Raw genomic sequence first — 15,314 nt, forward strand, 5'->3', positions numbered from 1 at the left:
GCCCACGTCCTACACGCGGCCTTCCCGCTCTAAGGCTGCTCCGGCGAGATCCCAGAGCGCAGCGGGCCGCCTGGGGCCCCCGGGCTCGGGGGGGCTGACCCTTCGCCCGGGTCAACCCTGCGCGGGGGACCAAGCAACCTACCAGCTCCGCGGCCAACCCCGGGGCCCGCGGTCCGGAAGCGCGGGCGGCGAGCGGGCCGGAAGTGACGCGTTTCCGCGCGCCGGCTTCCGGCCCCGGCCCCCGCGAGCGCGTATTTCCGGCGCGCCGCTTCGCCGCTCTGCGCCGTGCGCCCCTCTGGGAGTCCCGGTGTTTCGTCGGACGGGCGCGATGGGCAAGAAGGGCAAAAAGGAGAAGGGTCGCGGGGCGGAGAAGACGGCCGCCAAGATGGAGAGAAAGGTGTCCAAGCGCTCGCGGAAGGAGGAGGTGAGCGGGGCCGGCGCCACGCGGTGCGCGGAGCTGGGGTCCCGGTGGGCTTCCCTCGGCCGCGAGGCGAGAGGGCCCGGGTGCAGCGGCGCGCCTCGGCGTCTGGGTGTCTGGAGCGAGGCCCTTCGCCTCCCAGCTCTCTGCGCATCTTTACACGGAGGCTGACGACCCTCGCTGCCGCCCTGAGCCTCAGTGGGACCAGGCGCAGCGGTGGGGGTCCCGGAGCTCCCGGGTGACCCCGCCGCCTTCTCTCTCCAGCCCCCCAGGTGAAGTAGGGATCGTGACTGTGTTGCCTGGGGGGTGGGGGGGGTGGCACAGAGGCAGGGTTAATTTGTGGGGCATTTTAGAACAGTGCTCGGCACATCGTAAGCACTCAGTAACTTAGCTGGTTTTCACTCGCGTTCCCATCTCTCTGCAACTCCTGGTCCTTAGGAGATGCCAGTGGCTGCTCTGTGGAAAGGGCCTGTCAGGCCTGAGACTTTGCTTGTTGCTTTCATTAGTCCTCAAAACAAACCCTCCGGATCACTGGTCATCTCATTAGGCCATACCCACAGAGGATACTCTCCCCTTCTCAAAGCTGTTTCGTGTAAAGTCATCAGGAGAGTGCATATTGGGGAAATGTGGAAACTGCCACAATGTGGTTACACATGTGAAGGCTTACCTTGGACAAACTCCCAGCTACACAAAGACATTTTTTTGTGGAACAAAAAAGTTGCAAGAGAATGCACAGTATGATCCTGGTGACATGAAATTGAAAAACGTGAATAATTAACATGTATCACTTAGAGATATGTTTAGCTGTACTAAAAGTATGAAGAAATGCATGAGGGTAAGGAGCACTTCATTCCAAATATAGTGGCTGCTTCCTGGGGGCTCACGGGTTCACACATGGGAGGTGGCAGGGTGCAGGTATCTGTTCAGGCTGAGGAATGTGGCGTTCTGATGAAAGGAACTGAGGAAGCCCATGCAGCTTGCAGTCAGCAGATGGGGTGGGAAATAGGCAGTATGGTCTGGAAGTGTTCTTAGGTGCAGGAAGGACATCTGCCTCCATTGTGGAATGTGGAACTGGGGAGTGAGGGCTCTGGGGTTGGGGAGAGAGGCGAAGCAGCGAAGAAGGAGGTGGGAACACATCTCAGATCCCAGCATGAGCACAGGGAAGAGAGTAAGCATTCCAGAGGAAAATGAGGTTGGAAGTGATGCACAGGTCCTGCATCCCTGTGTGTGTGTGTGTGTGTGTGTGTGTGTGTGTATGATCGTTAGTAGATGCAGGCCCCACATCCCTAGGGGTGTGTGTGTGATCACTAGTGGATGCAGGGCTATGGCTCTGGACTGGGAGGAGGAAGAAGACCACGTTCCAGTGCTGCCCAGCTGGACAGGTTAATTGGCACCTTCTAAATTTGTTTCTGCAGTTGTAAAAATAGAGCCCTTATCCGGAATGGCTGCCGCTCATAAGTGCTGAGCTCTAACTGTGTGGCGCAGTTCTAAATAGACAGGTCTTGCTTGGAACTCACCTGTTGTTATTTTGATGGAGGGAGGTGGAAACAACATGAGCAGGGGAAGTCTCAGACACTGTGATGCAAACAACAAAACGTGTGGTGGGGTGGCTAGGGCTGGCCTGGTGAGAAGTGGTTGAAGGTGCTGCCAGGAAGTCAGGCAGGGCTTGTCTAAATGGAAGGCTCTTTATGCGCACTGTGAGCATTTGGGTGAGATGGTCCAGGCAGTGTGCGTGCATCTATGTGTACTTCTGAGAAAACTGCCTATAGCGTCGGTCTCAATATTTTTGCACGTGTCAGAGTCTGTATCCCTGAAATGGGAGGAGCATGTCATCACCCCCAGATCTGACTGGACCCTGGGTAGGTCAGACAGGGTGGGAAGGGTGACCTAGGTTTTTGACTGTGTGAGAGGGTTTAAGAACATGTCTCAGGTGTGACTTTTTGTTTGCCTGTAGGAAGATCTTGAAGCTCTGATAGCCCATTTCCAGACGTTAGATGCCACCAGGACTCAGATCGTGGAAACACCATGCCCCCCACCTTCACCAAGGTAAGTGAGCCAGGGCTCTTTGTTCTAGCTTCTGACGAATTTCTTGTGTATGTTGGAAAACCACTTTAAATGGGCTCCGTTTTTCTTAAGTAGACAGACACATGGAATGTTTTCCTCATTAAAACCCATTCCCGGGGATCCCTGGGTGGCTCAGTGGTTTAGCACCCGCCTTCGGCCTGGAGCCTGATCCTGGAGTACTGGGATGGAGTCCCACATCAGGCCCCCTGCATGGAGCCTGCTTTTCCCTTTGTGTCTGTGCCCCCCCGCCATGTATAAATAAAATCTTTAAAAAATATGTTAAAAAAAAATAACCATTCCCATTGTAGATAAACTCCCTCAAACTCCCCTTTCTTCTGAAGAGTGGGAGTGAGGCTTTTGAGGTCTCTTCTCACGAGAAACACAGTCGCCCCACTCAGTTGCTCAGCAGGGATGCGCCATTTGAAAGTTGTCTAGCTGATCACAGTTCCTGGACTAGGACGTTGCCCCAGTGAGCTCTTCGGTTTTTTTTTTTTTTTTTTTTTTAGCTCTTCGGTTTTTAAAATGTTTCAGAAGCGTGTGTCACAGGCATAGTTTCGTGTTGCTCTTTGTAATGACAAGTGTGATTTTGAAACATAAATATGTTAAGCCATCTTGAATGTATTTGTAAATTAGGTAAAGAATTCGAGAGTCTTCTGTAGGATTTCAGGTACTTGTGGGATGAGCTAAAATGAGCAGGCTTTGGTTTTCCTCTCTGACGATTCCTGTTCTCTCAGCTTCTGTATTCCAGCTCTGTTATCAATTGATTAGGGCCCTGTAATTCTTGTATTTTCCACTGCAGGGTAGAGGGAAAACCCTGAATGCACTGAGTTAGGAAACAGGAAAGGCCAAATGACCCAAGAAAAGATCCCATGTTCTTTAGAGAAGGGGAAATGCATTAACTTCACAAGCAAATGAGATTGGTTTGGTTGAAAAAGTATTTGCTTCCTTTCTCTCAGAATACAAATTACTAGTGTTGTCATAAAGGAGGTTGATCTTACTAGAGCTGCTGCCAGTCTGAGTGGAGGCTGGGGTCTAGCACTTCAGGAAGGGGGGCTGGTTGCGGCTCCCATGCCCCAATCCCACCTGTCAAGAGGTGGTGGATGACAAGGTGGCCCCTGGGCAGAATAGAGTTGCAGGTTGTCCCTGTATTCACGTAAAAAGTGTCAGGAAATGGGGTATACTTTCCCCCGTACTTGACATGTTACCACAGGGGCCACATAGAAGTTACACGTGCTGTAGATGCACGTTATTCTTGCAGTTGTTTCAGCAGGTAAGTCTTTGAAATCGTGATGGCTTCGTACCCTACGGCACCCCTGAGGGCAGCCATTCTGAATGTGGATTGATTTCCACTGCCCCGCCCCCCTTTGGTGACATTTTAAAACTTTTCCTGAAGTAGTGGTGCTCACAAAGCCAGGTTCAATGTTAGGATGTAATTAGGATTGCTGGTGCTTCCATAGTCAGCTGGGAATGTGTTTTGATGGAGCTGAGAAATGATGAGATCATTCAGTTGGTAACCTGAGTAACCTCTCGCCTCCTCCTCCTCCATCATGTTATAGGAGAAACCATGAAAATTACTGAGTTTTGTGAGTGTGCGTATCCCCAGGTATTGGCTGTGATCTAACTTAATGGCGAAGTAAGGCCCGTACACCCAGGTGCATCAGTGCCTCAGGGCGCCTGTGTGTGGGATAGAGGTGGTGTGGGCTGTGGGGACCTTGCAGGGGACTCTGGTGGCTCTGGGCCTGATCTGGATTGCTGTTTCCTGGCTGTGCTTATTACTTTCCCACAGAAAATTTTAATAGGTGTTAAGTGAAAATAAGATTGGAGAGGGGGACGCCTGGGTGGCTCAGTGGTTGAGTGCCTGCCTTCGGCTCAGTGCATGATCCCGGAGTGCCAGGATCGAGTCCCACATCAGGCTCCCTGCATGGAGCCTGCTTCTCTCTCTGCCTGTCTACCTCTCTCTGTGTGTCTCTCATGATTAAATAAATAAAATCTTAAAAAAAAAAAAAAAAAAAGATTGGGGGTTAAAGAACTTTGGGAAACAACTGGTTTCCCTTTGATATTTATTTAAAAATTGTAGTAAAATATATCTTTTTTTAAAAGATTTTATCCATTTATTCAATCTTTAAAAAATCTTTTTTTTAAAGATTTTATCCATTTATTCGTGAGAGACAGAGAGAGAGGCAGAGACACAGGCAGAGGGAGAAGCAGGCTCCATGCAGGGAGCCCGACATGGGACTTGATCCCCGGTCTCCAGGATCACCCCCTGGGCTGAAGGCGGCGCTAAACCGCTGAACCACTGGAGCTGCCCAGTAAAATATATCTAATTTAGATTTTCCTATTTTAACCATTTTTAATAGTGCAGCTCACTGGGGTTCCTTATGTTCATGGTGCTTTGTAACAATTTATTAACAGAAATTTTAATCACCCCACATAAGAGCTCTGGGCTCATGAGCTATCACTCCCCATTCCCCTCCTAATAGCCTCTGGTGACCTCTGCTCTCTAGTTTTTTTATTTGCCTGTTTGTTTGTTTTTTTTTACTTTTTTTTTTTAAGATTTTATTTGTTCATGAGAGACACAGAGAGATAGAGAGGCAGAGACACAGGCAGAGGGAGAAGCAGGCTCCATTTGGGGAGCCCGGTGTGGGACTCCATCCCAGGTCTCCAGGATCATGCCCTGGGCCAAAGGCTGGCACTAAACAGATGAGCCACCCAGGGATCCCCATGATTTGGCTGTTTTAGATATTTCATATAAGTAGAGTCACACAGCAGCTGTCCTTTTGTGTCTGGCTTCTTTCACTTAATGTAATGTCCTTATGGCTCATCCGTGTCGTAGCATGAATCGGAACTCCATTCCTTTTTAAGACTGAATAATATTCAATCGTATGGATGCACCACATTCATCTGTTGATGGACTCTTGGGTTGTTTCCACCTTGGGGCCTGTGTAAGTAACGCTGTCACAAATGTTGGCATGCAGGTGTCTATTCCAGTCCCTGTTTTCACATTTCTTTGGCATGTACCTAGAAGCAGAATTGCTGGTTTATGTGCTAATTCTGTGTTTAACTGTGGACTGTTTTCCACAGCGTAGTCCTATTTTTTTTTTAATTAAAAAAATTTTTTTTTTATTTTTTTAAAGTAGGGAGAGGGGGAAAGAATCTCAAGCAGACTCCCCGCTGAGCATGGGGCTCAGTCTCACAATCTTAAGATCATAACCTGAGATACAATCAGGAGTCAGGCACTCAACCCACTGAGCCAGCCAGGCGCCCCAGCTTAGTCCTGTTTTATCACACTGGTTTCTTTCCTGCAAACTTTCTAAACCTATAGAATGTTTTTGTGTACAGTAAATGCCCAAGAGAAAAATAGAGTTGTCTGATTTCTCAGACTTACCTGACTTTGAAGCTTTTGTCTTCCTTTATGAAATATCTTTTGGAATTACTTTTAGCCTATACTCCCTGGGGAAGGCTGCTTGAGGGGATTTTAAATCCACCAATTGCTTGTCCTACCCTCCCACCCCCTTCACTGTCTTACTTTCTCCAGAGATGATTCACATGTATTTATAGTTTTCTTGTTCTTATATTTGGTGTAAGTAGAACGTTATTTGCATTTTTTAGGTGTAAGCTATCTGGATACAGATAGAAATGCTTAAGAACTGGTCTTTTTAGAACAGTCTTGATTGTGATTTAAGTGGATCAACCTGTAAAATAGATCAGCTCTGGGAAATCTGGCATTTAAGTTAGGAGCACCTAGACACATCACTGCCTGATGGTTTTTAGCCAAACACTGTGTGAGTCACCCAGATCCAGGGCCCTCCTGAGAGACTAGTATTTTGGCCATGAGGTTGACTTAAAGGGTTGGAGGCCTTAGCTTCTGTTCCCAGTGCCAGGTTTCCCTTTCACAGAAGTTTGGGGATGTGATACAGCACCCTGGTGGAAGGGAGGCCGGCTCTCAGCTGGGCATCACATGGCTGGATTGCGTGTTGAATTGCTGCTTCTGTCTCTTGTAGGTTACATGCCTCACTCTCTGCTCATCCTGAGAAAGATGAGTTAATCCTTTTCGGAGGTGAATATTTCAATGGCCAAAAAGTAAAGTATATATTTTTTTCTTTTCCCTTCAAATTTCCATGGGTCTTATTTTGAGTAAAATTAGTTTAAAGCAGTGATAACAAATATGCATTGGACCACCTCCTGAGCTTTCAGACTGGTATCCCACTTAGTCCTTGAGAAGTCACCAGGATCCTTTAGTGACCTTAAGGGTCACTCTTAATGCTTGCTTGAGATTGACCAGCATGTTGCTCATTTGTGTTGATTGTTCATGCTCATGGTGGGTTTCAAAGTTGTTTTGAATCAGGTCAGAAAGTGCTGATAAATTGTAGAGCTAATTTTCATTTTTGAGCAGGCTAGAAAGACTTGTATTTCAGAATTATGTATGAAACACTTATAAAAGCATGAGTTCACCTTCCCTCCATGCTCAAGATCCCTGTGAGTTTGACTTCATGTGTTTGTCTTCCACTCTGAGTTTTCATGCATTTAAAAACCAGGCTTGACTTTGAGCAATGATTTGCCGAGCAGCAAAGGCCTTGGTATCTTAAGTGCTAATAGGTATGGCGGGCAGGTAGCTTTTTTTATCTCAAAGGATCCAAGGGGCCCAGCTGCAGGCTTCTGGCATGGGTATATATGGCTTTAGGAAACCTGTTTCCTGGGGAAAGCTATTTCCCAAGTGATTGAGATCCCGCTTCCCACTTATTGTCACCTGCGTGGAGGTGTCATTCATGACCTAAAGTCCCTCTTCCTTTTTGCAGACATTTGTATATAATGAACTGTACGTTTACAATATCAAGAAGGACACCTGGACCAAAGTAGAGATCCCCAACCCACCTCCAAGGCGCTGTGCTCATCAGGTATGTGTCAGTGTTGACCACCCCCTCTTCACCTGTGAGGGTTCTATTAGCTGCTTGTGGAGTTTGTAGACAAGAGGTGGCCTAGTACAGAAGGTGGGGACTTACACATGGCCGCACTTGCTGTCACTGACCTGGATGCAGTGCTAAGCTTCTTGCTCTTCAGTATCTTCACTTTGAGACAGGGATGAACACCTTCTCCAGGTGGCCTGAATCCAGGTAAATATACCTCATGTGGTGCCTTGCATGCAGCAGCCATACAGCAGAACCCTCCTCCGTAGGGGTGAGAGGCTCCCGCAGGCTGCAAACCTGGTGGCTGGAGAGAGGACTTCCTTGGGAGAAACGGAATGTTCAAAGGGGGTTCTTGAGGAACGAAATGGGTCATAACCAAAGATAGTGAAGGGTGAGGACATCAGCATGTTGTCGACTGGTGTCTGCTCACCCCGGGGAGCTCAGTCAGAGCTGCTACTCCTATCCTGTTCTGTAACTCCACGAAGACGGGCCCTTGGTCTGTCTTGCTCATTATCCTAACCTCTTACTTGGAACGCTGTCAGGGCACAAAAAATAATTTGAATGAGTGATAACTTTTCAGTGTGGAGAAAGAGGATCATATGAGCCTGCCATGGTGTGAGTAAGGCTTCCCTCCATGGTATGTGGGAGTCCTTTCTCTAATCCTCTGCTCACGGGTAGCCTGCTGATCTGAAATTGGGTCTGAGAGTGGGACCTGTCTGCCTGGATTGTATGAATGTATTGTGCACATAGAGACTTGCAGGCATTTGGATTGCTTTTTTTTTTTTTTAAGATTTTATTTATTCATAGAGACACAGAGAGAGAGAGAGAGAGAGGCAGAGACACAGGTAGAGGGAGAAGCAGGCTCCATGCAGGGAGCCCGACATGGGACTTGATCCTGGGTCTCCAGGATTACACCCCAGGCTGCAGGTGGCGCTAAACCGCTGCGCCACGGGGGCTGCCCTGGATTGCTTCTTGTAGAAAAGAAGGATGTACTTTCAGGTTTAGCAGTCAGATCTTAGTAAAGCTTGGATTTTAATAAATAATGGATCTTGAGAAGTTTGATCCATTCACCAGAGACTGCCCCAGTTCTTGAGAATGTGTGACCTGTCCTAGGCTTCCAGGCTGAGGACAAGCTTGACCTGTCCCAGCTGTGATCTCTCCATGTACCCAGCCCTCCAGATGCCTCACTGATTCCTGGACCCCAAGAATTGCTCATGTTTCGATGGAGAGTCCCGCTCTGTGCCCACGTCACGTGATATGGGCTCAGGAACTTCTTTTGAGTTTATTTTCTTAACCGTCTTAATCACAGTCTTTAACTGTGTCCTTGAGGAATTAGTGTCATGATTTTTAAACGCAGTTATTTTGCCAGGGTGTTCAGGAGGCTCTGATTCATATGCATGCCTTAGGAGGACTTTGCTAGTCTGGGACTTAATAATATCTTTGTAGTTAAGGTTGGTTCGCTGTTTTCGCTGAATTTCACAATGAATCAGAGCCACAGGAAACAGAAAATTAGTTATAAAGTCTTTTGTCTGAAAGTCATTACAGTCCAGATTCTATGACATTGAATTCTGAGACCTAAAACCTTCCTTCTTATAGACTGGTTCAGTGTGACATCAGAGGTCATGTTCTATATCTTCTCTTTAACTGGGGCACAGCGGGGTGGAAAGAGGAAGCCTACTTGTACACCATTCTTTCTTTCCCCCTAGATCCTGGAGTTTTAGGGGGTGAAGTTGATTTTAGTGTGTAATTGGAAAATTGAGATGGCTTTTCTTCAAGAACACAGCACAGTGGGAGAAAGGAAAGGGCTGTGGCGCCTGCTGAGTGTATGGCCGGATGTGTGGCCGGATGTGTGCAGGCCTCAGCAGCTTGCTCCTCTCTACCCGGTTTCCTGGGAGAGAGGCACATTCACAGGCCTCTGCCTGAACTGTGAGGATGCTGCCACCAGCAGGAGAAGAACTGGAATGAACAACTTTGAGAACTCCAGGATGGGTGATGAGGAGGCAATAGTCATGAGATCATATCTTCTTGATCCCTGGATGGTTTCCCCCAACATAGTAACTAAAATATGAAAAAAAAAATTTCTCTCCTATAGTAGAAAACAGTTGATGTTTAAAAACATGTCTTCTGTGTTCTTGTCAGCCTGGTGCATTACTGAGCAGTAAATAGTTTCTGGAGACAGGTTAATATATAGGAAGTCTTTATTCGTGAGATATGCAGAATCCCATGATAGTCCATTGGTGCTATGGAAAGTGTCAGCCTCCAGGACACCTGGGTAGCTCAGCGGTTGAGCGTCTGCCTTTGGCTCAGGGCGTGATCCTGGGGTCCTGGGATTGAGGTCCACATCAGGGTCCCGCGTGGAGCCTGCTTTTCCCTCTGTCTGTGTCTCTGCCTCTGTGTCTCTCATGAATAAATAAATCAAATCTTTAAAAAAAAAGAAAAGTGTCAGCCTCTGTTTGAATAATGGCTACATCTCGGTCCACCTGAGCAGGGTTAGCATGGGTCCTGGGTTGCTCCCTTAGGAAACACGAGGCATCTTTTACATTTGTGGCCCCCTTCTGGGGCTGGGACATGGTGACAAAAAAGACAAATTTGCCTTTCCTGATGAGATCCCGTAGTTTGTATTTTTTCCAGTTCTGATGGCATCATGTGTTTTTCGGATTCCACTTACACAGGGCTGAAGCTGCTGTCAGATCTGTTCAGAGTCTATTACTTTAGATTCTGATGGGCTTTTTTTGGCATTTGGAGGGAGAGTGGGGATCTTAGGGTTTTCCAGATGTGACTTTATTCCAGTTAATGCAACAGCAAGCAGACCCAGGTGCCTGGGAGGCCCACAGCCTCATGGGATAGGCCAGTCTCACCTCACCTCTGGAGTGGTGCTGCTGTGCCTTGTCCCCTGGTCACTGGGCCCTGCTATGTCTTCATTAGGTCTGCTTGTTGGTTCAACAGCTACTTTAAAACTGCTATGTGTGTATGCACGAATATATATATATATATATATATATATATATATATATATATATATAAAATATATATATAAATGTGTTTATATACTTATATATGTTTTACATATATTTGTATATTTTATATATATTATATATGTTTTATATATTTTTATATTTATGTATTTTACATATATTTTTTATATGTATATATATTACTTACTGTTTGCATTTTATTGCTTTATTTCCCGAGTATATGAGCCAGTCACTCAGGAGAGGGCCAGGGGTATAAACTCATAGAGTAGGGACTCTTCCAGCCTCCAGCCCAGTCACCTTGCTTTCCTGCCCAATCTGGCCAGACCTCTCCTGAGAAGCTACCGGATGATCCTGCCCATGCCTTGATAAATTGAAAAATCCTTATCTTAGGATATCATAGGGGGTCATTTTGTTAGTGCTTACAGACTTCTTTTTAAAAAGTAAACTCTTTAAGATCTCTTTATTGGACCATAACGTATTTTTGTGTTAGGTTTTGAAGTGAACGTGCATTTTATAGATATCTTTTAGCAAATAATTTTTTCTTCTGCAGCAGGATGTTTTAGAGTATTGTGTGTTTAGCCTGAGATCACCTTTAACTGACAGTGACCTTGATAAGTTCTTGGAGAAATTCGGCACAGATCCATGACCTGGATTAGATCTCTTTCTTACCACCTTCCTTTCCACTTGCTTTATAGTTACGGAATAGAGAAGTAATTGGAAATTTAACTTGGATGAGACTGAAACTTTTGAGTTGGAGTTGTAAGATCCTATTGCTAATTCCCAAATGAATCACTTCATTCCTTATTCTTTCCATAGCCAAGAAGCTTTTCTTTTTTCATTTTTTTCTTAATTACTTTGATACAGAGCTGTATGTTGCTTTTTACTCACAGATAGTTGGTTAAAAATATTTGGGGCAGGTGACTTGAAATGACTTGTAAAACATCACCTTGTTGAGGGTGTATTTCTACTGTAGTATGACTTCTTTGCCGTGCATTTCAGTACAGGCAAACTAGTTTCCCAGAGAATATACTATTAAAGGTGTTTCAGTTTAAGCAGCATCAATAATGCTACAAAGCAGAGTGCCATCAGAAGTGAAATTCATGTGCTTTCTTTTGCAGAAGGGGGAAAAAGATGAATTTAGTTTACTCTAAAATCATTTTCTTCATCTTTTTGGAAGGCAAGTAAAGGGAGATTTTCTTTTTTTTATAGATTTCTTTAAGAACCTAAAAAAAATAATTTAGCAGGACGTATAGGTGTAACTTATCATAATTCATCTTTGGTACATTCGAAAGACTTCTCTCTGGGGCATTGCTTTGTATTGATGTGAATGGGAGGTAAAGGACCCCTGGGTGTGTCTGATGTTGCTGTGTGAGCAGCACACTTGTGGCTTGCCCTTTGCTTGATTTCTTTGACTTGAATTTCCTAATTTTATTGGATGACTGGGGTTGTGTTAGGTGGTTAAAATGCCTTCTAATCTTTGAAAAATGGGTGTGGTTTGAAGTTGACAGGAAAGTAATTTGCCTAGTACTTCTCATGTAGTAGTTTAAAAATCATTCTTAAAAGGTGAAAAAAGGTCTGTGTGACTCAAAAATCTCAACACTGGATCCCAAACGGAAGTTGTGTTTAATTCAAGTATTTCTATATAATTTTTCCTATTTTCTTGACATTGGGTTCACTGATTTTTTTTCTATTTATACATTTATCTAAATGTTTATACATTTTTTTTTAATTTCTATTTATTGTTTCCTTTCATTTTGGGCTTAATTTGCCTTTTCTAGCTTCTTAAGGTGGAAATGTAGATATTTTATTTATTTATTATTATTATTTTTTAAAGATTCCATCCATGTATTCATGAGAGACAGAGAGAGAGAGAGAGAGAGAGAGAGAGAGAGAGAGAGAGAGGGAGAGACACAGGCAGAGGGAGAAGCAGGCTCCATGCAGGGAGCCCAGCATGGAACTTGATCCTGGGTCTCCAGCATGGGGCCCTGGGCTGAAGGCGGCGCTAAACCACTGAGCCACCCAGGCTGCCCTGATCATTTATTTTAAATCTTCTTTTCTAATACAAGCAATTCAAGCATCTAATACAAACATTTCCCTCTAGACTGTACTTGAGCTGCACCCCACAAATTTTGTTGTATTTTATTATTCAGATTGAAGTGATCTGATTTGCTTGTGGCTGTCTTATTTGACCCATGTGTTACATGTGTTAGAAGGGTGTTAATTTACAAATATTTGGGGATTTCCTGGGTTTCTTTTTGTTCATCATTTCTAATGCATGATTTCAGTCCTTTTAAAATTTTCGAGACTTGAGGATGCCTGAGTGGCTCAGCAGTTGGGCATCTGCCTTCTGCTCAGGCCATTATCCTGGGGTCCTGTGACCGAGTCCTGCATCACTCCCCTCAGGGAGCCTGTTTCTCCCTCTGCCTGTATCTCAGCCTCTCTCTATATATGTCTCATGAATAAATACATAAAATCTTAAATTTTTTTTTTTTTTTGAGACTAAAGCTGTGGCCTAACATACCTATCTTGGTACGTCTTTGGTGTGTTTTGTAGAACGTAGGGTCTCTAGTAGTTGGGTGTGGGGCACTGATTGGGTCAGGTTGGCAGATAGTGTTCACATCCTCCCTATCCTTGCTGAATTCATTTCTGCTAATCTCCTGACGTTTACTTTGTCTGCTTTTGCACAGCCACCTCATGTTTCTTAGGATTAGTGTTTACATGGTGTATCTTTTTTCATCCTCTTATGTTCATTTGTGTCTTTATGTTTAAAGTGTGCAACTTTTAGGAACACCACTTGAGTCGGGTCTTGTTTTTTTTAAAAGATTTTATTTATTTACTCACGAGAGAGCAAGAGAGAGACAGAGACACAGGCGGAGGGAGAAGCAGGTTCCCTACAGGGAGCCCAATGCGGGACTCAATCCTCAGACCTGGGATCACACCCTGAGCCAAAGGCAGACACTCAATTGCTGAGCCTTCCAGGTTTTCCTAGTCAGGTCTTGTTTTATTATCCAGTGTGACAGTTGTTGCTTTTAATTGGTGTATTTGTCTTACACTTATTCATTCATTCTTAAGTAGGCTCCATGCTGGGCGTAGGGCTTGAACTCATGAGCCTGCTATCGAGACCTGAGCTGAAATCAAGAGTCAGACACTTAAACAACGGAGCTTCCCAGGCCTTTGTCCATTATATATAATGTGATTATACAGAATTCCTGACTGACAGCACTTGAAAGATACTCCGTTTTCTGGCTTACACTGTTCTAGTGAGAGTTTACTGGTGATTTTTAATCTTTGTTCTGTATTTAATGTCTGTTTCCTCCTCTAAGGCTGCTTAAATGATTCTCTCTTTACCTTTGGCATTTTAGCATTGGTTTTGAGGTACCATTGTGGTTTTCTGGGAGTCCAGTTAGATGTATGTTAGACGGTCTAATATTGTCCAAAAGGCAATAAATCCTTTTTTTTTCCTTGCAGTCTTTTTCTTTTTTGGCTTCATTTTGGGTAGTTGTTATTGCCTTTCACAGTGGATGTATTGTGAACTTGTGCATTTTTCATTTTACAGATCATGTTTCTCACGCTAGAGGTTGTTTGATTTTTTTTTTTTTTTTAAGATTTTATTTACTTATTTATGAGAGACACAGAGAAAGGGGCAGAGACACAGGAAGAGTTGGAGAAGCAGGCTCCCCTGAGGAGCCTGATGCGGGACTCAATCCCAGACCCTGGGATCACGCTCTGAGCCAAAAGCAGACACTCAACCGCTGAGCCACCCAGGAGTCCCAAGTTGTTTGATTTTTGGTAGCCATTCCCATGTCTATTTATTATGTTCACGTTTTCCTTTAAATCTTTGGGCATATTTATAACTGTTCTCAAGTCCTCATATACTAATTCTCTCCTCTCATTTCTGGGTCTCTTTCTGCTCACTGACCTTTCTTCTTCTAATGGGTCATATTTTCCCCCTAGGAATGTATGATTAGATGCTGGTTAGATGCCAAATGGTGCTCCTGCCACTCAGCAGCACCTGGCTAGATTTGTGAATGCTGCCTGTTGATGGTCTGGATTTTTTTCTCATCTATCAATGAATGATGAGATTTGTCCTGGCAGGCATTTTAGTCACCTGCAGATCACCCTTGATTCTTTTGAGGCTTTCCCTCTGGATGGTTTAGCCCTATATGACCTCTCAGAGTTCTCCACCAAATGCCCTAGGTGTTCAGTAACACTTTTCAATCTGTCTAGTTGGTACTTGCTGGTCTCCAAGGCACTTGTAAGCTGGGGTTGTTGTTAGGCTTTCAGGTTTGCCCTGGCGGGTGTCAGCCCAGCCTCCTGTGGTCTTGCCCTGAAGTTGTGCAGCTCTGTGTTCAAAGGCTCTAGTGGGACCTCTGTGTGGATTTGCAGGGTGCTTTCTCTCTAGTACTCTGCCCTGCAAATTCCAGAATCCCTCAGCATCCCTGACCTCTGACCTTTGTCTTCTCAGCTCAGCAAGAACCCCCCCCCCCCCCCACCCCGCTCTGTTGGGCGCATTTCCCTGCATCAGGGTGCAGAAAGTGCCTCTAGAGTTGAAGGGCTTGTTCTTTTCATTTGCCACCTCTTGGGAGTATAGGCTCACACTTCCTGTTGTCTGATTGTAGCTGCTTCATGGATTCTGTCCAGTGTTCTCCTTGTTGATGGAGGGAGGGCTAGTGAGTTGCGGGTTATTCCCTCCTGGTCAGGAGTGCAGGGTTTATACCTGTCTTCTTACAGCTTTAGCCTTCTCAGGACTAGTATGGTAACTTTTTTGTTGGTGTTCAGTCTTTAAAGAGTAGGTTAGATGCAGTTCTGAGGTCACTGACTGTGGACCCACCTTCGTGCAGCCCCCACAGTTCTCCCCTCACTGGGCCTGCTGTTGCAATTAAGTGCAGGATGGTATGCTTTGCCTTACAGTCATCTTCTTGCCTGGAGTTTGACTTCATTTTTTAAGAATGA

The 15,314-nt window shown here is 45.2% G+C and overlaps 1 protein-coding gene across 3 annotated transcripts in view; it reads left to right on the forward strand.

Moving 5' to 3' along the window:
• Positions 1-264: 264 nt before the first annotated feature.
• KLHDC4 (kelch domain containing 4) overlaps positions 265-15,314 on the forward strand; it is a 56,671-nt gene continuing 41,621 nt past the window's right edge. For all 3 annotated transcript variants that reach the window (XM_041771430.1, XM_041771431.1, XM_041771432.1), the window contains exons 1-4: positions 265-424; positions 2,373-2,464; positions 6,484-6,562; positions 7,279-7,377. In XM_041771430.1, coding sequence (XP_041627364.1) covers positions 329-424; positions 2,373-2,464; positions 6,484-6,562; positions 7,279-7,377 — 366 coding nt within the window. In that variant the 5' untranslated portion in view covers positions 265-328. The remainder of the gene's footprint in view (positions 425-2,372; positions 2,465-6,483; positions 6,563-7,278; positions 7,378-15,314) is intronic.

The sequence above is a fragment of the Vulpes lagopus genome, chromosome 10 (assembly GCF_018345385.1).
Source record: "Vulpes lagopus strain Blue_001 chromosome 10, ASM1834538v1, whole genome shotgun sequence".
In the NCBI taxonomy this organism is placed as follows: domain Eukaryota; kingdom Metazoa; phylum Chordata; class Mammalia; order Carnivora; family Canidae; genus Vulpes; species Vulpes lagopus.